The sequence below is a fragment of the Schistocerca serialis genome, chromosome 2, assembly GCF_023864345.2.
Source record: "Schistocerca serialis cubense isolate TAMUIC-IGC-003099 chromosome 2, iqSchSeri2.2, whole genome shotgun sequence".
Lineage (NCBI taxonomy): Eukaryota > Metazoa > Arthropoda > Insecta > Orthoptera > Acrididae > Schistocerca > Schistocerca serialis.
In genome coordinates, this window is record NC_064639.1 from 921,675,068 (window position 1) to 921,698,061 (window position 22,994).

A 22,994-nucleotide genomic window follows, 5' to 3' on the forward strand; every position below is an offset into this window, starting at 1 on the left:
GTTGGGCAGTTCTCGGGTCTTCTTTTGTTGAGTGATTGAAGTTCATTTATATAAAAATGCAAATAATAATTGTCCTTTCTTATTCTGCAACAGACAAAACTTTGTTATCAGTCAACAGATCCCGAACGAGCCCCCACTTGTAATCTTGCCCTCCCACACATCATTATTTAAGTTCTATGTCTCTGCAAAAAGTTTAGAAAGCTTTGAGAGTTGTAAGATATACAAAAGAAAAACTTTTTATTTATCTTCATTGTCTCTTTGTTGTTGGCTCCAAGTCCTGTGTCTAGAGTACATTCTTGAGGCTGTAATTTTTATAATGATGCGGGTTCTTGTTGAACTGAATAACTGCTGAAGATTTTCCTGTTGCTATGAATATCCTTTAATTTTATCCCATTCTTTTATATCACACCAACTTCACTATTCCACTTCAGAACATGAATTCACATTGTTGTTGACAAGGTTAGAAATTCGTCTACTTCAGTCAGAGGCATGCCCACTACTCCTGACATTCTGCAATGTTCACAATATTCCAAAGAGTCCACAAACATTCTTGACAAAAGTTGTATCTTCGCTAAAATATATTATTATTTTGCAAATGAGTCCAGAAACAAATTTAATAATTATCATCAGATTGTGAAATTAATAACAGGAATTTAAAGTATACTAGAAATTTCGTAATTTTAAATATTTTTAAAAGAAGAGCAATTTTAACTGTCAGTGCATATCGATTGTAACACATTAATTTCTTTTTATACATTTTAGCCTCAAATATAATGCTTCATATACAAAATCATATGAAGTTCATTCAGTTAGACAGCTGATATAATGTTCATCTACATAAGAATCGATAGTATACATGGTATCGGTTATTTGTATAAAAAAGAAAGGTAATGTTAGAGGAGGGTGACGCATTACACAAGCTGGGTGAAATGGCCTGTTCTGCAGGAGTAAAAGTAAATGGCAATAACATGAACGCAATATGCCATAAAAATGGAAAATGTATCTGCTCACATTATAGTGCAACAGAAGGTACTACAATTGATCAGTTTGCTTATGTTAGCAGCCTTTTCTGTAATGAGAAAGATGTAAATGCAAACATCAGAAGCAGAATTGGGAAAGCGTCTGCATTCTTCCAAAGTATTGATCCATATGGCAATTAGACACTGTATGTCCACAAAGTTTTGGCTTTACTACTCTGTCATCTTACCAATGGCTGTATCCACAAGTGAGACCTGGAAAATGTCAATAAAATCAGCACACAAGCTCAATGTTTTGCTGAAGGTGAATTTTGAAGATCAGTTATTGTCACCCCATGTCAAATAATGAATTACTGAGAAGAAGTGGTCTATGCGACCCACACAAAATTGTTGCTAAAAGAAGACTGAAGCTTGTGGAACATGTTCTGTGCATGAAACATGGAAGACTCCCGAAATCACCACTGTTGTGTAAATCATTGGTTGGATACAGTAGTAGAGGAAGACCTCGTATCACTTAGAATTGAACTTTTGCAAAGGACCTCCAGTGCATGACATGAACTGGGAAGCTGCTGGAAACATGGCAGCTGATCGACTTCACTAGAGGAAACTTCTTGCTTGATATGCAATTTAGCATTGGAGGAACTAAGTCTAAGAAAGTAAATAAAAGGAGGAAGGTGAATAGAGAAATTGGTTCTATGGATTTGAGAATTAGTTGAATCATTAGCTGTTAATGTAGTAGTGAATGTGAATGATCCAAAATGACCTGATAAAAGAATGACAAAAATGGGTTGGTTGTCCTTGTTAATTGACACAACCAAGAAAGAGAAACAACTCAAAATAGTTTGTGCAAAGGAGTAATGAGGTTCGAGAAATAAAATTAAGAGAAAGTAGTTCTGTGTCAAAGTTTTCATTTGTGTCACTGTACTACTTTATGTGTTAGTTTGTGTAGCATTATTATCTGATGTCATTTACATTTACTGGAATGTTAATTACATTTTATATTATTATCTTATCTCTTGACAGAAATTGCGGCATCCAGAACACAAGAGGTAGTTCGTGACATGTTCATTGCATTGTTGACTTCCAGATACTGCCTAAGTGAAGGTATTACTCCAACCATAAAGGGAAAGCAGAGTGCTGAAATATGCACTCAGATTTTGGATACACTCACTCAACAGGTTTCATTTTTCTTTTGTCTATTGCATTCATTTTTATATTTGGTACAACTGTAGTTCTCTCAGGTACCTATTTAAATGTGAAATTTGTGCCACCATCATACTGCATCAGTTATTGTTGGTGTTTTTAAATTGACTTGCAATTGTGTAGATTAATTTTTGTGTGATGGGGAAAGATAAGCTGTAGAATTCTTACCTGAGGAGGTAGGACCAAATAACACTGACAGGGGCCCACATAAATGAAATTCCAGACATAGGGAAAACAAACTGCCAAATTTAATGTTTTAAAGCCATTTAAGAACATTAGTGTAGATAGTAAAGGTAGGACATTTAACAAGATGTGTCTAATGTTCAGTAAGTAATATGTAAAACTACAAACAAAATATCAATCTTAATCTTCAGAGTAAACTGTATGCCCAAATACACTTTTGGTTACATTTATAAAGATGCTGAAAACTATTAGAATGGAAAAAAGTATACAGATGCCAGATCAGGGTAGCATAATGGATGTTTTAAATAAGTTACACACCAAATAACTAAATAGTTTCAGACATGGATTCCAGCATTCATATGAGTACAATGGCACCTCACTTTGCCCTCCAGTCCTATACACTACTTATTGAACACATTATATATATAGCAGTGTCCATTATCAAACTGGTCTGTAGTATTCATCTTTTACAGCTACACTCTTAGTATTTGTGTTCCATTCTCTGACTACTTTCTCAAGTGCACAAAAGTTCACTTTGTTCAAAGTTAAATTTACAGAAATTACAATTAAAACTTAACTCATTAAATTAACTGAATACATTGAAAAATTGCGTCTTTTTAACAGTTTCTTCTACTGCAAGAGTTAGGCCAAATTATTTGTTTAAATCATGAAATTAACAAATATCATTACCCAAACAATACTTTAGACAAAACTGTTAATTACTTTGGAATTAATTCACGGCTGGTTTTTCTAACATGTTTTCGAATAGAGCCAAATAGATACTTTAAGATTACTATTATTTTGTCTTCCAAATGTTTATAATTAGGACAGAATTGATATTTGTTTATTCATAAACAATAGGATTTAAGTTACGAAACAATTACTGATTTCGCCCTGTAATAAAAGATACTAGCTAGGCACAGTTGAAATAAATAAGAAAATCAATTACATACATATAACTAAGCACAAAATTAGATCTGGTGTTAAATTCTTTAAAACTGAGGGCCAACCTTTCTCTTTTATGAAAATACAGATTATACCCATGTATGTTAATGGTAATTAGTTCAAAAATGAAAAAAACAAATTTAAGTAGGCAGATGGAAAAAGAAGAGGGGAATTAAAATTATCCCAGCTTGCTTCGTCACACTTTCCATTGACACTTGATTTCTACCTTGGAGGTAATAGCATCAGATGTTATCCACTGTGCTGATTGTTTGCAGTAAATATGTCTTGTGGCCACATGTCTGTCTGATCAGTCTTTCATCCAATTTTGTTGGTGGCACCCTTAATTTTTCATTGTAGAATCTTCCTTTTTTTCTAAAAGACAATTGAAGAGTACTGGAGATAATCTATCACCGTGACTTATACCCATATTTATTTTAAAGGGCTTAGAACTTTCAGCCTTGATCTTTACTCTTAAGACTATGCCTCTAGGCATTTCATCAATTAGATTTGCCACTTGAGTTTTAACACCAAATTCTCAGATTTCTTTGTGTAGCATTTTCATATCAACTGCTCCACAAATGTTCCAACTTTTTTTTTATAAAAATCAATATTCTGTGACATATAGTAGATTTCAGATTGATTATCTGTTCTGATCAGGCTGCTAGGGTCTCCTTATCTATTGTTACATGTTGCACTTAGTTTTGTCAAAACTTGAAGTCTCATATCTTGCTGTCCTGGAAAGATATCCTGGAAACTGGTGCTATGAATGGTGGTGCCAGGTGATGTAGATCAAACAAGAAGTTAATGACCTGTTCCAGTTTCACAGTTTATACAGGTAAAGAGACATGTATCTCCTCCTCCATAAACATAGCCGGAAGAGAACTAATTCAGCTATTAATTAGAGTCACTTTACAGAGACAAGATATACAATGTCAGTAAGTCACAGATTTAATGAAACAGTTTGTAATATTGTCACCAGAATTTATCACATTGTACAGTATTGTACTACAGATTGTATATGTGGATGGTTTTCCCAGATTTCCCAGTAAAAAATACACTTCTTTCTTCCTGAAAATGCACATTTTTGGGTGAAAATGCCCTTTTTCCAGGTGAAAATACACTATACCCCTGGTGAAAGTACATTTTTTCCTTGTTAAGTGACAATATACTTCCTCTCGGAGCTGTAAAACATATCAGGCCTTTGAGTGGAAAAGGTGTTCTACACCGGCATAGAACTTTCCAACACTCCCAGCAAAAAATAACATTTCCGAAAAATCTTTAATGCATTGCACATGTAATATGCAAATTTTGATATTACGAAAGTATAAATACAAATTCACCAAATACAGCATGGTAATTTATGAAAACAGAACACCAAAATATATGAAGTGTGATGCCCATGCTACGATATGGAAACAGAAACCATAGTAGTGCTCCACGTGGGATGGCAGTGAACTTTGAATTCGGGAAAATATAATGCAATAATTTGTGTTCATGCTTTGTGAAATACAAGTACTAGATGATATTTTTCATCAACGAAAGCTAAGCTTCCACATATAATACTGATTGTCAGAATTTGTTTGCTGCTTTTTCCGAGTATGTGGTTAGGCAGGATCCTAAGAACACAGCTAAAATTGCAGCAGCTTAATATTTCTGACAGTCACTATTGTAAATTTCACTGCTGTGCACTAAAAATTTTAGGGGTTACCTGGCTGAATGCGTATTCTCTTGAGCACTTCGACTTTTCCATAGAAAAGTCAATTACATATGGAATTGCTCAAGAATGCACCTTGCACTTTCTTTTTGAAGGATAATTATACGTTTTGCCATCATTATTGCATAATTTGTAATCTATGAAAGAATTAAAAATGAAAACCTCATACTGAAGACTGGTCTTTTTTTTACTCTTTAAGATGTGTCAAACACGAAAGCACCAGTAAAATTTTAAATGATGACATAAATATGCAAAGGGTCTGTAATTTTTCTAAGTGTCTGGTCCTCAGATTGTTAAGTTTTGAAAGAGTCAAGTGCTCCATGATTTAAGAAATTCAGTGCCCATTATCATACGTAACATAATTTGTCTTGCATAAAAGGAAATTTACTTTGAAAGTAATGCTTCTCAAACCAATGTTTGCAATATTTTCCCACAACTTGTTAGAAAAGTAAACTGTTGTGACATCATGCTCATTGAAAGCAGTTTGTTGTTACGAAGTATTGCACAGTCTTTGTCCTGAAGCTTGTGGCACATTTTGCTGTCGATAGACACTTGTATGTGCACGGTGTTTTTTGTTGTAAATAGCATATTTTCTTTGCAACTAAAGCTTTATTTTCATGTTGCTCTCTCTTTATGTTCTATTACTGCAGTGTTGTTCTGCAGTAGCGGGCTGAAGAGTATCAGTTTATCAGTTCTTACCAGTCAAAATTATGGAAATTTGACTGAAACTTAAAATAATGTAAAATTCTCAGAAACCCAAAGAATTCGTGGATATTTCCCAGATTTTTCTCAGATGAAAAAATTTCAGGGTTTTTCCTGGATTTCCCGGTTGTTGTGGAGCATATACACCCTGTACTACTGTTATATAATTCACAAGAGTATGTCGAACACTATTATTGCATGTCATCTGAAAGCCCATTTATGAGTATGACATCCATCACGAAATGTTTTGTATGGTTCTAAATTAATCTAAACCTTAAATACTGACCGAATTGATTATTGAGGAGTGATGAGTTCGTCTGATTCAGAAGAAATACAGCCATAGAATTATTTGGTCAAAGTTCAGAAACTTGCAGCCATTAAAGTTCGAATTTTTAGTATCTGAACTATTAATGTCAATTATTTCTTAAGTTAATTAATTTCATATAATTCCAAATATGTTCTCAGAAAGTTGAGGATGTCTGCTTTTGAGTGAGTGATAACAGTACTTCCTCTGCTACTTATTATCTCACAACATTTTACAGTTATATGACGTCATCATAAATTTTAGTTAGCTGTAGTTTTTATTTACTTGGGCTATTGGTAAAATGAATTGCAACATTGTTATCAGGGATGTAAATATAAAGAACTGAAATATAAGTTTAAATGAGATTTTGCATAGGTAGCAGTTTGACATATTCCTGTGTGTATAATATACAGGATTTGTACAGAAAGTAATGTGTCGCACTTATTATTATTATTATTATTATTATTATTATTCACGTAGTAGACGCTTTGTGGATCACGTGAAACTTCTACAGTTCTTCCTGCAGTTTTTCTATGAGACCTTCATTTTCTCACTCATGGCTTTCTTTCTTTCATCCGTCCACTTTGTACCGGTCTTTTTGGCTCTCGTCTCTGGCTGGACCTCCCACTTGTCTATTTTGCTTCTGTAGATGTTACTGTCTGCAGTGTCCTGATTGGTGAGTTGAGCATCAGTAAGGTCTCTTCGTACTCGTTCGGCCCATGTCAGGTTTTCAGTGGCTGTGGGTATCTGGCATGTGAGTTTATACTCAGGGAGTCTGTGTATGTGTCCATAGAATTTAAGGCGTCTTTTTCTAATGTCAGCAGCAATATTTGAAATTTCCTCTTAGTTTTGTTGGTTTGCAGTGTATATCCAGCTTCAGTTTTTCATGGTCTTAGGATTTTCCTAATGATCTTTCATTCTTCTTTTTGTAGTAGCATCTTGTTATGGAGTGACAAGATTTCTGCTGCGTATAGCACCTCGGGTTTAATGACAGTGCTGTAGTTATATATAGACACACACAATTGTATTGACCAACTAGGATCATGTTAACAACTTCAGATCCTCTTCTTCCTTTGTTGTTTCCTATTTTTCCAATATTCCGTCATTTTCTACCCATGAAGTCTCTTCCTTTGTTCTTCCCATGTTGTTCATGGTTGTATTTTATTTCTTCTGCTTTGAAAGCCTTCCAAATTTAGTATTTTATTTTTAAAATGGTTTCTTTCTGCTATTTCTGATTCTTTGATGTTGTTTCTTTCTAGATCTTTCCTTACTTCTGTAATCCACGCAATTGTTGATTTCTTCTTCCAGAAATATGGGAGTATTTGTTTTGTAGATCTATTTCCATCCATTCAGTAGAGGTGTCTGAAAAAGGTTAATCTTTGTTTGGCCACTACTTCAGATATTTTCTCTATATTTTTGTAGATCTCCTCATTACTTCTTATTTTCCAACAATCTGCAATTTTTATTGCACCCTTTATTTTTGTAATAATCCTTCTTTCCAGTACCTCTAGTCTTACCATATTATAGTTCATCGTTAGACATTCAGATCCATATAAACATTCTGCTCCTACCACTTTCGTGTAGTGCTTTAGTTTTGTTTTTCTAGATATACATTTCTTGTTGTGAATATTTTAGGTCAAACCATATGCTCTTTCCATTTTGTTAATTCTTACATCTATTGCAGATTTTTCTAGTCCATTGTGTTGTATAGTCTCTCCAAGATATTTAAATTTATTTACTCACTCTATTTTACCTGTTTGTGTTTCTATGAATTTTGGCGCATTTTTTATATTTGTCATGAATTTTGTTTTTTCAGCTGAAATTTTGAGACCAGTTCTGTCTGCTATTTCTTCCAGAAGGTTTATTGGAATAAGTGCTTCTGTCAGGTTTTCTGAATGTATTGTAAAATCATCTGCAGAAGTCAAGCAGTTTACTTTGATTCCATCTGTTTTCCTTCCCAGAGTTATTGGTTCAATTTTGTGATTTTTTAGCTCCAAATTCCAGATCCTTACAATTTTTTCTAAAACACAGTTAAACAGTAAAGGTGATTTTATTTCAAATGGCTGTGATACTTCCCCCATAAATTTAACTTTAGATATTGTACCTGTTAGTGTTTCATGAATTATATTTGCTAATTTTGATTTAACACCAAATTGTCTAATGACCTTATCTATTGTTTCTCTGTCTATACAATCAAATGCTTTCTTGAAATCAATAAATGACACTATTATTGGTTTGTTGGTGAATTACTGACTTTAAGTTAAAAATTTGTTCTACACAGGATATTCCCTTTCGAAAACCACACTGATATTCTCCCAGTTGTTTGTCTAAAGTATCTGTTCAGGAGAATTTTTGATAGTATTTTGTATGCCACTGGCAGAAGTGACACTCCTCTGTAATTATTGACATTTTGTTTGTCTGCCTTTTTATGTAGCAAGTGGATTAATGCTATTTTCCATTCAACTGGAATCTTTTCAGTTTTCCAAATGTTCTCAAGAAGCAGTTGTACATCCTTTATGATATTTGGTTCTGACCACTTCAATAATTCTGGTGTGATGGAGTCATCACCACTTGATTTATTGTTTTTCAGTGTTTTGATGGCCTCATGAATTTCTACCTCTGTTGGTGGGAAATCGTCCTCTAGATTGTGAGGTGGCACTGGAAATTCCAATTTATCTGTTGAAACTGGACAGATTAGCAGCTTTTCAAAAAATTTTGCTAAAATTTCACAATTTTCTTTGTTGTTTAATCCCATTTTGCCATTTTCATCTTTGAAACAAATACTTGCTGCCTGATATCCTTAAGTATGTGTTTAAACGTTTGCTAAAAATTTCTAGTATTATTTTTGGTGAAATTTTCTTCTATTTCAGTAACCTGAGAATTTTCAAAGTTTCTTTTGATTTTCCAGATTATTTTTTATGTTTCTTTTGTTTGTTGTCTGAATTCTTCAAGGTCTTCCCCTTTTTTCAAAAATTTCCATTTTCTCTATTTTTGAGCACTTTCTGTTAGTGCTTCTTCACACTCCTCATTCCACCATGTCTTCTTTTTATCCTTGGCCTATCCTAAAGTTTTCCCTGCTGCTTGAGTTATTTGCATCTGGAGTTCATGCCAATCACTTCTTTACTTGTCTCTATTTCTTCTCTAAATTTTTCTATATTTTCTTTTGTAATATTAGCTGTAGTGGTGTTGTATCTGATCACTTTCTTGGTCACCTTTTTAGTTTTAGATGGGAGAAATTTTATTTCAATCTTAGAGAGATAATGACCTGAGTCGAATTCCCTATTTCTGACTATTTTAACATTCATAATTCTTGCGATATACCTTTTAGACAAGGCTATGTGATCCAGTTGAAATTCTCCTAGGTTTGGATTTGGATGTCTCCAAGTTTTGGCTTTTCTTGGTAGTTTGCAGAAATGTGTGGTCATGAGTTTTAACTGGAACATTTTACACATATTGATCAGTCTTTCACCATTTCTGTTTGTTCTTGAGTGTGCTGGATATTCACCTACAATAGTCCTAAATTTCTTTTCCCTCTGAATTTGCGCATTGAAGTCACCAAGAAGTTTTTAACATTCTTTGTAGGTATGATAGAAATTTCAGATTCTAAAAGATCCCAGAATTGATTTACTTTCTCCAGATTTCTTGTTGTCTACATTTATAAGTGCATGACAGTTTATGAGGGTCTAACTTTTATTCTTGTGCTTTGTTGTTAACATGGATATTCTTTCTGAATTTGATTTAAATTCTGTTACACTGTCTACGATTTTTTTGTTTACAAAAAATGCTGTTCCAAACATCGGCTTGTTTTCCATTATTCTCACTGCTGGTTTCCCTTTATAAATTCTGTAATGTTGTGTATCAACTACATTCTCATCTAAGAATCATGTTTCCTGGACTGCTATAATTTTTATATCAATCTTCTGCAGAAATAATTCTAATTCCTTTTGTTTCCCCATTTTTAGATGAGAATTTACATTTAATGTTCCAAAGTAGTACTTCTTCTTGAACTGAAACTTGGAAGGCTTTTCAATATATTCCATCTCTTCATCATCGCAAATGTTGTGACTCCCCAGAACCCTAGGTCCCATTGCATTACGTGATGTAATGGTGAATTCCTCATCAGAGTTACCACCTGAGGTAAAGCATCTATTGTGCAAACTTTCCATTTTGTGACTTGAAGCTGTAAAAAGTAAAGAGTAGGGAATCCAAAGTTATCCCTGAATTCCGAAAGTAAGACCAGTTTGTTAGCCTGTAATATTACTTATTCAACTGCCACTAACATGTGGAACAGACACTGTTGGGGTACCACCAGTGACATGTGAACCGTCATGTCTTTGTCCACTTTGGCCTTGGACAAGAGGCCACCTCTTCCGCCAGCTCCCCTGTACCGAACTCCATCTTCTCCGCCTTTGCTGCCATTGAGGTCTATTATTATTATTATTATTATTATTAGTGTTATTCAGGGTGTATACACTCCAGCAGAAAGTTGGGAAAACCTGGGAATTTTCTAGAATTCCAGGAATTTTTCATTGGTTTAGTCTTTGGTTAAATTTTTGTAATTTTGACTGGTAAGACCTGAGAAACAGCAAATGTATCAAAGGCTTTAGGATGAAGACCGTGGAATACTTAATAACAGCAAACTGCTTCCGATGAGCATGACATCACAACTTGTGACATTCGCCTGCTTTATTTCATCATTGATTGTACTCAGTGTCGACATACTGTGTTGCTATACTGGCAAAAAAATAGAGGATGGAAGTTCAACACTGACTACTTTAAACGATGTAGCCAACAGCTGCACATTCACGTTTCACAGTTCTTTACTTTCACTGTTGATAACCCACCAATAATACACAGTTGTATGGCCAGTGCACTATTGTGTAACTTTTGATAATCCTCATGAATAGTTTGCAGGCAAACATCAACATACTGCTATAATAGTTTACTGTTGAACATCTACAAGCAGTAAAAACCTAACCACACATTTCACAGTCTTTCAAATAAATTGAACAGACACTGTCATTGCTTTAACATGTGGCCTATTAGTGTAACAGTTATTTCACAGTTAAGTTGATGCATTGTTGTTGTTCTAACCAACACAGGTTTCTTGTCCGAAACTCGGCCATGGACTGACTGTCTCGGGACCAAAAATTGAGCCCTTATATATCCTCACAATAACAGGCACTGCAACTACACATTGTTCAGTGTTTAATTTACAGAAATTACAATTAAAACTCAACTCCTTCAGTTAACTGCATACATCGAAAGATTGCATTTTCTTAAAAGTTTCTAGTGCAAGGGTTAAACCGTATTATTTGTTTAAATAATGAAATTAACAAATAACGTTATGCAAACAATACTTTTGACAAAACTGTTAATTACTTTGGAATTAATTAAGGAGTGGCTTTGCTAAGATGTTTTCGAATAGTGCCAAGTAGAACCTTTAATTAGTTGTTCCTCCAAATGTTTATAGTTAGTACCGAATTTATATTTGTTTGTACGTCAACAATAGAATTTAAGTTACGAAATAATTACTGATTTCACCCTATAACAAAAGATACTAACTAGGAATAGTCAAAATAAATTAGAAAATCGATTACATACACGAAACTAAGAACAAAATTACATCCGGTGTTATATTCTTTAAAACTGAGGGTCATCCTTTCTCTTTTTGGATATGCAGATTACACTCACATATGTTAGTACATGCAAAAATGAATTTTAAGGAGGCAGATGGCAAAACAAGAGGGAAGTAAAAATATCCCAGCTTGCTTCATCACAGTTGAGTTGTGTATGAGCTGTGCCTTCTCCCGCTTCTGGCTACTTGTAGTGTGGCTGCAGCAGTAGCAAGAAGCAGTCATCCTACACAGAAAAATTTTTCTGGCATGCCCAAGCTGCCAGATTTGCGCATGCGCAGAGCAGTCTGGTTTTTAGTGGGGAGGGGGATTAGTGGACCGTGTTTATTTTTAGTCATTTTACTGTTTCCTGATGTCCTGTTTTCTCTTTGTTTACAATTCACAAGTCAAATGAAAACAAAATGGATTTCTGTGGCCGGGAGCTATAAAGTGAATTAAAATACGAGGTGCATTCAAGTTCTAAGGCCTCCGATTTTTTTTCTCCGGACTGGAAAGAGATAGAAACATGCGCATTGTTTTAAAATGAGGCCACTTTCATTGTCAATACATCCCAGAGATGGCAGCACCATACGGCAGATGGAATTTTACCGCCAGCGGCGAGAATGAGAACTGTTTTAAATACTTAAAATGGCGACGTTTTCCTTACTTGAACAGCGTGCAATCATTCGTTTTCTGAATTTGCGTGGTGTGAAACCAATTGAAATTCATCGACAGTTGAAGGAGACATGTGGTGATGGAGTTATGGATGTGTTGAAAGTGCGTTCGTGGGTGCGACAGTTTAATGAAGGCAGCACATCATGTGACAACAAACTGAAACAACCTCGGGCTCGCACAAGCCGGTCTGACGACATGATCGAGAAAGTGGAGAGAATTGTTTTGGGGGATCGCCGAATGACTGTTGAACAGATCGCCTCCAGAGTTGGCATTTCTGTGGGTTCTGTGCACACAATCCTGCATGACGACCTGAAAATGCAAAAAGTGTCATCCAGGTGGGTGCCACGAATGCTGACGGACGACCACATGGCTGCCCGTGTGGCATGTTGCCAAGCAATGTTGACGCGCAATGACAGCATGAATGGGACTTTCTTTTCATTGGTTGTGACAATGGATGAGCCGTGGATGCCATTTTTCAATCCAGAAACAAAGCGCCAGTCAGCTCAATGGAAGCACACAGATTCACCGCCACCAAAAAAATTTCTGGTAACTGCCAGTGCTGAAAAAATGATGGTGTCCATGTTCTGGGACAGCGAGGGCATAATCCTTACCCATTGTGTTCCAAAGGGCACTACGGTAACAGGTGCATCCTACGAAAATGTTTTGAAGAACGAATTCCTTCCTGCACTGCAACAAAAACGTCCGGGAAGTGCTGCGCGTGTGCTGTTTCACCAAGACAATGCACCCGCACATCGAGCTAACGTTACGCAACAGTTTCTTCGTGATAACAACTTTGAAGTGATTCCTCATGCTCCCTACTCACCTGACCTAGCTCCTAGTGACTTTTGGCTTTTTTCAACAATGAAAGACACTCTCCATGGCTGCACATTCACCAGCCGTGCTGCTGTTGCCTCAGCGATTTTCCAGTGGTCAAAACAGACTCCTAAAGTAGCCTTCGCTGCTGCCATGGAATCATGGCATCAGCGCTGTGAAAAATGTGTACGTCTACAGGGCGATTACGTCGAGAAGTAACGCCAGTTTCATCGATTTCGGGTGAGTAGTTAATTAGAAAAAAATCGGAGACCTTAGAACTTGAATGCACCTCGTACATGCACATAATTACAGAAGGCTGTTATTAGTTTCAGGTTTCTGATTTTATTTTATTTCCACATTTTTGGCAGTCAAGTGTTAATCACCTTGCACAATAGTGAAGTAATTTTTGTTGGCTTGCTAAATAAATGTGGCTTTTATTAATCTTTTCCGCAGATGCAGTCAATTTATAAGAAATGAATTATTTCGTTCTTCGTTATTGGCTAGTTTCAACTGTTCACTGAATTTCAGATGGTAATTTGCATCTTCTGGCATGTATGGTATTATGCCATAATGAAGAATCAAACATGAGACAATACAGTACTCCAAGAAAATTTGCATCCTTAAAAGTGCACTGAAAAGCTTAATAACAGGTTGGAGCCTACTTCATTGTAAATCTGGACATATGAATGTGTCCTTTAAGCTGAATTATGCATTTTAGTATGGTTTACAAAATTCCTATCCTCATGGAGTATCCTCTGATGTCCTATTTCTTTTATAATGTCATATATGATATCTTAATGCTATATGTGTATGAACATATGGGCTTCCTACGTCGTCATAGTTGCCCATGTGTACGGACACCTGTATTGTGGCACTCTCTGGCAGCTGCTGAAATGAACCCATGTCTAAGAGATCACGAGAAAATTTTGCGAATGATTCTTCAAAAAGCGTTATTTTCAAAGGAAATTCTCTTTTACACAAGATGAGCTATGTTACATATGAGAATGTGCAATGTATTTCTCAAATCAAAGAGTGTTTCACTCTCATTTAAAACTTAAAACTTTCAGGACCAGCCACGTAGAATAATTTTGAGTCCAGAAGAGGAGACATTGATTTCAGTGTTTAAAATTTTACTGGCACATTTGTGTGATGTTTCTTAAAGTGTAACACACACTGAAAAGACCAATGTTATATGTGAAAGCTTAACTTTTCTTGTAGCTTATTAATCTTCAAGATGAGTATTATATGTGGAAGCATAGCTTTTCTTATAGCTGCACTACGCACATTAATTTAAACCATTAACTTTTCCTATTTGTGTGTTCATGCTACTTAACAGTCATGTTGCTATTGGCTGACTACTACATCATGTGTGCTATGATCTTAATATCTGCTGTGATTTGCTTACGAGATCACGTGAGGTGAGCTATGATTGGCTTACAATAGCGCATTGTGTTCTCTGTTTCAATGCTTCGGAAACTTAGGTGCTGTGTTTGATGGGATTCAAATTCATACTTTTGTAATATGAAAATATGCAGCATATTGTAATATGGAAATATGCAGGATACATGTTGATGCACATCAGAGATCTTTTGAAAATGCGTTTCTTCCCCCCCTCCCCTTGCTGAGTTTCATTTTCTAAGTGCCGTGAAGTTCTTGCTGGTGTACCTTTACCTTTCAAAAGATTGCCGTTTTTGTAGCTCAGAGGGAAATTACACTGTCACTTATCATGGTAAACATGTATTTTCACCATGGAAGAAGTGTATTTTCGCGTGGGAAAAAGTGGGTTTTTAACCAGGAGATCCGGGAGAAAACTGGAAATTTTTTTTTCTTGTCTGCATATACACCCTGTTATTAGTATTATCCTTTTATATTGATTGGATACATTCAACAACTTAGAATTCTTTGAAGTATTACCTCTCTGCAACAATATGTTTTTGTCGGCATAGTGTCGTTGCATCATAAGCTTTCTGGAACTCCTCAGTTGGCATGATATTCAGGGTAGCCATTGAAGTAGCTTGCACCTTGTCTACCAACTTGAGGCAGATTCCTTTGAGGGGCCCTTTTGACCCAAGGGGGCAAGTTGGGACTGTACGGTGGCTGCACCACCATTGTTGCACTGATCCAGGTCAGTTAGGTGATGACAACAAAGGTGGTGTGAACCGGCATGTTGTGGTGCAATTTCCACAAGGTGCGGAACTCCTTTTGGATGCAAGCAACCCTACCATTCAGTCTCTGGAGCATTTCCTTGTAAAATTGGGTAATGACTTTCTGGCCAGGGGGTATGAATTCATGGTGCACTAACACCAGTGCATTTTTTCTAAAAAAAAAAAAAAAAAAAAGAGAGAGAGAGAGCATGTACTTCACATGGACTTGCTCATTCTGGCCTTCTTCTGGTGTGGTGACAATGATGTGTCCTATTCTGCACTCTACCTCTTTGACTGCGGATTGTACGGAAAGACCCATGAATCATCTGTAGTGATCGCTTTGTCCAGGAAATTGGGATCATCTTCGCAGAGTTGTTATGAGTTCTTCACACACTTGCCCTCAGTGTTGCTTTGGCGCATCAGTCAAAACTGTGAGAACAAGTTTTGCACAAAACTTTTGCATGACCAAGTCTTCCAATCCAGTTCATGAACAACTTTTTTCTGGGAGCCCAATAATTCCAACATCAAACAAACAATCATTTGACAGTCTGAACTCAGCAGTTGGTGCATACGGGTCACACGGTCGTCAGTTTGTGATGTTGGCAGTTGTCCTGTTAGGTCTCGTCGACAACTTCTGCCTGACCTTCTCAAAATGCAAAAATCGTCCTGAAAAGTTTCCAGTGGCACCTTTTGAGCTTCACACAAATCTTTATGATGTAGTGTTATTCTAAAGTTTTATTCATTATAAGTTTGACGTGGCCACTATGTGGAGGTTCACGAAAGAAGCTGTATTAACCTTCCAAGACTACATAGTCAATTGAGTGACCTACCACTGGAAACTTAAGGGTCCTCCCCTTTGTCACCAACTGGTCCAACCACTGTGTGACATACAGTTGCATCACAAAAAAATGTGACACATTACTTTCTGGAGCACAACTTGTCTTATATGTGCACCTGCATTAGATATAAAATGAGGAAGTGAAAAAAAAAATTGTTTTTCTTGAGAGCAGAAAATGTGCAGATGGAATAGACTCCAACATGCTACATCTCAAAGTCTGTGTTTTATAAAGCCCTGTTGATATTTGTTTAGTTGTAGGTTGAGAGTTGTTTTCAGTTCTGTCCAGCAGAATTTCAGAAAATGCTTAATGTGACTATCTTCCAAATGACTAAACTGAAGTCTTAGCTGTCTTAAAATTCTTTATTTTGATTAGTTTATCGCTAACAAAAATTAATGAGAAGTTGGCAAAGGTTAATAATGAATCTTCTCCTTTGTGTTCAGCAGTTAGGGAGTGATTGAGTTCAAATGCAGCTGTAAGTCTCTTAAAGACATCTTGAGACTAGAACTTCAGGTGAAAATGTCTGGACACAATACGTGCTGTGCTTGTTTGTGTGTATTTGAATGGTTTAGCAAGTATGATTGTAAACCAAAAACCAAATATGTATCACAATGGGGAAAAAAATGAACACAAGTTCTACTTTCAGACCACTTCAAATTTCAGTCATGTCTGGCAGCAGATGGACCAAAGACAACAAAACAGGAAAATAACATATGTGAAACAATCAATTGTCAAGAAGAGAAATGTTGGCATCTGAAAATATCTCCATGGCTACCACAAGGAGTATCCTAAAACCTTCATACGAAACATGGAAACCTGGGCATTAAAGATGGTACAGAAGAAATTGCTGAATGATTTTAGTATATGGTTCTGGCATCCCCACTTAAAAATATTATTGTTAGAAGGAACAATACAGTCAGCCATTTGTTCAACACTCCAACTATTACACCACCTTGATAGAGGGAATAATATAGGACAAAGTAAAAGAAGAAACATGCGACAGGAGTAGATGGACACTGTAAAAGATGAGATACTGTAGAAGAAAATGAGAAACTTGATTTAGAAAGGACAAAATTGTAAGACTACCACTCTTGAAATTGAGGAGGAGGAGCAGACAATGACGTAAGTCTAGTTTTCTTGGATAGACTGTCCTTATTACTTGGTTCAAGCTGAAAAACAATCACTAATATCGCACTGGAGTGTTCTTATGCAAGTGAAGCCCACGAGACCATGGGTGTCAGAGAGTGATAGGCTGCATAAGGATGAATTGAAGATGGTGCAATGAGGCAGCGAGCTCGAGGGTAGTGAAGGGGAAGTCCAGTGAGACGGTAAGCCTGAGTATAGGTTGGGACAAGGTCCAATTAGATGGGAGCTCAAGGACAATTGAGATGAGATCCAGTGAGGCTATGGCTCGAGGACATTTAAAGGCCATGGATACTGCTGTGAGATACTCCTCATTGGCTCAGTGATCTGAACTCCAATTGATGTGCTGCTAGACGCAGCCGGCTTAAACATGGAGTGTGAACTGACTGCAGAGTGGTCGGATGGCAGCCTAAATATCCACCTGGCAGAATGATATTGCCTTCGCACTCCAGGATCGTGCGACTCACAGAAGCAAAGTAGTGCCTCATTTATTTTTTTTAAATCTCCAAGTGTTGTACTAGTTTTGTAATAGAACATTACTTTATTATGTCTTTATATCTTTCTTGTGTCATAATAGCATAAATTGTACAATTGGAAAATCCAGGATGGAATAACGGCAGTATTAAAAAGGATAGGTTTCTTCTTACCATATAGAGGGGATGTTGAGTCAGAGACATGCACAACAAAAAGAGTGCTACATATGTGAAATTACAGCGAAAAAGACTTCTTCTGAAGTAGACACACAAAGGCGTGCTGATGCGCACGCGTGCGTGCCCAAACATGCACGCACACGCACACACGCGGGCACACACACACACACACACACACACACACACACACACACACACACACACACACACACACACACACACACATGACCATTATGTGTGTTGTCTACATTAGAAGAAGGCCTTTTGGTCAAAAGCTCAGATGTTTAGCAGTCTCTTTGCTGTGCCTGACTGCAGCTCAACATCTCCTCTATATGGTGAGTAGCAGTCTAGCCTTTTCATAATATTTCATATTATCATAAATTATTTTATTCTATCAGGAATCCACCTGTGAACACATTATTATAAATGTCCACAGACAACAGCACTGTTGCTCCAACACGAAAAAGCAAGTCTACCAAATGGAGACTTGTACCAAATGTGTCTGACAGCACCACTTCGTTCACCGCAGGCTGCATTGGAACAGCATGCAGGCGGCCAACTCAGGTCTCTTCTTTCAGCTCTTCCTACACATGAATCTGCAGAGGACTTAGAAATGGACGAGTAAGCATATCAGCTGGAGATGATAGTTCTATGAACCTTTTTTAATCTTTCATCCTGTAAGGTTTCAAAGTACTATGTAATGCAACAATCACAAAAAATTTAAAAAATGTGAAGATATACAACTGCAGCCCATCCTTAGGTATTATTTGCCTGTGTGGTATTCCTCTTAGTCCAGAATGATGATACTGATTTAGTACTGTTCAGGAGAGCTGTGTAATCCATAATTTTATGGATTTTTTGTGGGAGCACTGCATAAAAGGCTCTCTTCTTTGCTTGACTGGGGTATCTGCCTCGGGCGGCAATTTCAGGGAGCACCAAATTCATATTCTTGAAGAAAAAAAACCTTGTTTCATTAAGTGCCTTCATCCAGTCTATCAGTTATCATATGATTTTGAAATGCATCCCTGTTGGTTTCTGAACATTTTTGAACACATTCTAAGTTTATTTCTGAGCAAGTCATAAGTTGATTTTTGAACGAGCGCTTAGTGTAGGCCTACGTGATGTCTCTGACAGGAGAATCCCCGTCATGTCTAGAAATAAAAAAACTTTCCCGCAGACAAAACGGGACGGGGCTACATGAGCTGAGCTGAATAAACCTGAACAGGTGAATGCCAATCGCTGTTTGTTTATATAGTTGATTGGGTGTGCAAATGATCAGCATTCTTATAATTACTTGCGAAATCCATAGGTTGAGACTACCAGAGTGGGAATAAATGACTAACAGGAATAACAGGTATGAAAGATTACACATTAATCTTCTTGGTGTATCCAAGAAAATAAAATTTTGAAAGAAAATTTTTTCACAGATTGCTACACTACAAAGGGCCAGTTGTACAGTGCCTGGTTAGCAGCTGCTTAAGTTCTGTTCTCGGAATAATGTGGGAAACATGTTGTATGAACACATCAGAACACCTGACCGGAGAATAAATGTGGGATAAGTAAACGGGTGATTTTTTTTTTTTTTTTTGGGGGGGGGGGGTTAGTGATGTTAACTGGAGAATAAGTTTTGACAATAGCAGGAATAATTACAGAATTAGTTATGACAAGATTGTTTCTTAGAACAAGGAAGAATGGAGAAGAAACAGGGACATCACACAAATTATACGTTAGTGTATGACAATTCCAATTTTATATAAATATTTCATACTACTGCCTATCGATCTCATTCTTGAGACACTGTGTCGTATGAATGAAATGTGAACCTGTTTTCTAACATCATACTTTTTGATTGTAGTAGGCCTAATAGGCATTTGATATTGGTATTCCGTGAATTATATTCTGTCGTGTTACTTATGTAAATGAGGAAGATAAAAATGACCGTTTGTATCAAAACAGTCTCGCTTATTTGGTGTGTATTACAACTACTGCAGTATTAGAAAGACCTGTTTCGTTTTATCTAGCAGACAGTAACAAAACAGCCGTAATCAAATCGAGAAACCACACCAGTCTTGGATACTATTCGTACTAACAGCTTTTTCAGTATTAGACAATGACATTTCGATTTTTTATGTAGCAAAATGTTTGACGAACTTTGATGAGGTAATAGACTCTTTCGCAGAAAGGAAAGCATGCTGTGTAAAGCTCTAGCAAGATTAGAGAGAAAAAAATGCTGGGACCTAAGTATTGAAGAAATATGTTCCATCTTGATTATCTCTTCTTTACTGGTTTTGTGTTTCCTATATTTAATTTTATGTCACACAAAAAGGGTTTTCTCTCTCTCTCTCTCTCTTTGTTAAAAAGAGGGGCTAGGATGTCAAACCGGCTGACTGGGAGCAGGAGAGGCGTCACAGGATATTTTAATTTCAACTGTGCTGAATATAGATTTGATGGCTTCCATTACAAAATATACATGTTTGAATGCCACAGAGTGAAATACAATGACATGCAATAGAAGAACGCTGTGTGAAGAGGCATGGTACTGCACTGTGGCACTTAAGACCAATCCACAGAGTTCCAAAGACTGCAAGAGCTGACAAGTGCAAGAATTATCACACAGTCAGCTTAACAGCTCATGCATCAAAGTTGCTGACAAGAATAATATGCAGAAGAATGGAAAAGAAAATTGAGAATGTGTTGGATGACAATCAGTTTGGCTTTAGGTCAGTTAAAGGCACCAGAGAGGCAATTATGATGTTGCAGTTGATAATGGAAGCAAAGAAAAATCAACACATGTTCATAGGATTTGTCACTCAAAAGATGTTCAGAAATTCTGAGAAAAATAGGGGTAAGCTACAGGGAGAGATGTGTAATATACAATGTGCACAAGAGCCAAGAGGGAATAATAAAAATGGATGACCAACAACATAGTGAACATAGTGTTCAGATCAAAAAAGGTGTAAGACAGGGATGTAGTCTTTTGCCCCTACTGTTCAATCTGTACATCGAAAAAGCAATGATGGAAATAAGAGAAAGGTTCAGGAATGGGATCAAAAATTCAAGGTGAAAGGATACCAGTGATACGATTCACTGATGACATTGCTATTCTTAGTGAAAATGAAGAAGAATTACATGATCTGCTGAATGGAGTGAACGGTCTAATGAGTACAGAATATGGATTGAGAGTAAATCAAAGAAAAATTAAAGTGATGAGAAATAGCAGAAATGAGAACAGGGAGAAACTTAACACCAGGATTGATGATCATGAAACAGATGAAGTTATGGAATTCTGCTACATAGGCAGCAAAATAACCAATGACAGACAGAGTAAGGAGGACATGAAAAGCAGACTAGCACTGGCAAAAAGGGCATTACTAGCCAAGAGAAGTCTACTGGTATCAAAAATAGGCCTTAATTTGAGGAAAAAATTTCTGAGAATGTGTGTTTGGAGCATAGTAATGGTAGTGAAACATGGACAGTAGAAGAAGACAGGCATTAGAGCAAGTCCAGCAAACAATTGAGGACATAGGTTGCAAGTGCTACTCTGAGGTGAACAGTTTCGCACAGGAGAGGAATTCGTGGTGGGCTGCAGCAAACCGGTCGGAAGACTGATGACCCCAAAGAAAAAAGAGAGAGAGACCAAGTAAAATGTCTGACATGCCCTTGAACATGTTTTATATATCAAACTCTTCAGAAAGATGTGCACCACAAAATGAACATATTTTTGACATTTTCTTTAAATGGCCTATCACAAACGCTGGGGGGGGGGGGGGGGGGGGGCAGTATCAACTTTTTGCCTCGGTTCAGAAATATCGTAGATCCGGGGTTGGTTTCTGAGCATTGTCATTGTAGACAGATCTTCTTGTTCTCTGCCTTCCAAAACACCACCAAGCCATGACACAAAAGCATAAGCAACCCCTTCACATGAGGTGGAGACATCCAATCTCTGTCATGCCTTGGTGATGTTTTGCGTTCACACGTCATGCTCTGACTCTCTACATTAATCAAACCAGTGCATGCACAGTGGAAAGTTCTCTACATGTTAACTACTTAAATAACATTTTTTACAAAAATATATTCACCTGACTGTGACAAAGAGGTAGTGCAATATGTTACACTACAAAGGGTGTGATATCTGTGCAGTACTTGTTGTAAATTTGCCATAGTAATTTATCTTGCTCAAGAGCTGCTGAAGCTCCTTAAAAATTTTGGACTCGGTGAGAATGTCAATAATTTCAACCTGGGCAGACATAGGCCTGAGACAATCTTTACTCAGTATATTGCAGGGCATGGAACACTCAGTTGGAAAAGATTACACTTATTTAATTTTCATTTGAGACACTGAGTCTAAGTCTCTTAAATAATTGTTTTTAAACTGTTTAGATGTTGCTATATTGTAGATCTAGTGATTGAAGTGTCACCTAGATAGTTTGCAGCTTATATTTACTTATTTATGCATTTATTTCACCTGTGAAGATTTAAGCCTTTAGATCCTCTCTTTCATATAACAAGACATCTTCACTGATTGACATTATAATGCGTATAGTACATTAATAGTACACATTGATAATAATAGTAATAATAATGATATAGATATAGTAATTATTATATGGAATTTCAGGTATGTCAGTCTTGTCAACATTGTGTTAAACAATTTCCTCATTATGTTCTTGCTGAATGTAGGTAATGACTGCTAACAGAAATATTCCATGGTAGTACACAAGGAATCATATGTAACAGAAAATGACTTGTCAGAGGAAGAACAAGAAATAATAGGGTACGGTTTACAGATGAGATGGAATAGGAAAAAACAGAAATAGATGGCAATGAGAAATATGCTGGATCACTATTGGACAGAAGGAAAACAGCTAGAATATGCCAATGATAATGGATAAAGCAATAATCTTCTCTTGAATGTAAATTGGTTTTTGGTAATTTGCAAGGTACTGGGTAGTATATTCAAGAGTAGTACATCTGAAATGGAGAAGGAGATAGAGAAAATTTTAGTATTATGTATAGGTGCAGCCAAGTTGCTGGATTATCTGATCTATAAGGGAGGTATTGAGGACACATACGAGTAAGAAACTGATGAA

At 36.6% G+C, this 22,994-nt stretch overlaps 1 protein-coding gene across 6 annotated transcripts in view; it reads left to right on the forward strand.

Annotated features, from left to right (window-relative positions):
- The window catches only part of LOC126458295 (Fanconi anemia group A protein-like), a 240,518-nt gene that overhangs the window by 60,893 nt on the left and 156,631 nt on the right, over nt 1-22,994 (forward strand). For all 6 annotated transcript variants that reach the window (XM_050095235.1, XM_050095240.1, XM_050095239.1 and 3 more), the window contains exons 9-10: nt 2,001-2,155; nt 18,341-18,525. In XM_050095235.1, the coding sequence (XP_049951192.1) occupies nt 2,001-2,155; nt 18,341-18,525 (340 nt within the window). The remainder of the gene's footprint in view (nt 1-2,000; nt 2,156-18,340; nt 18,526-22,994) is intronic.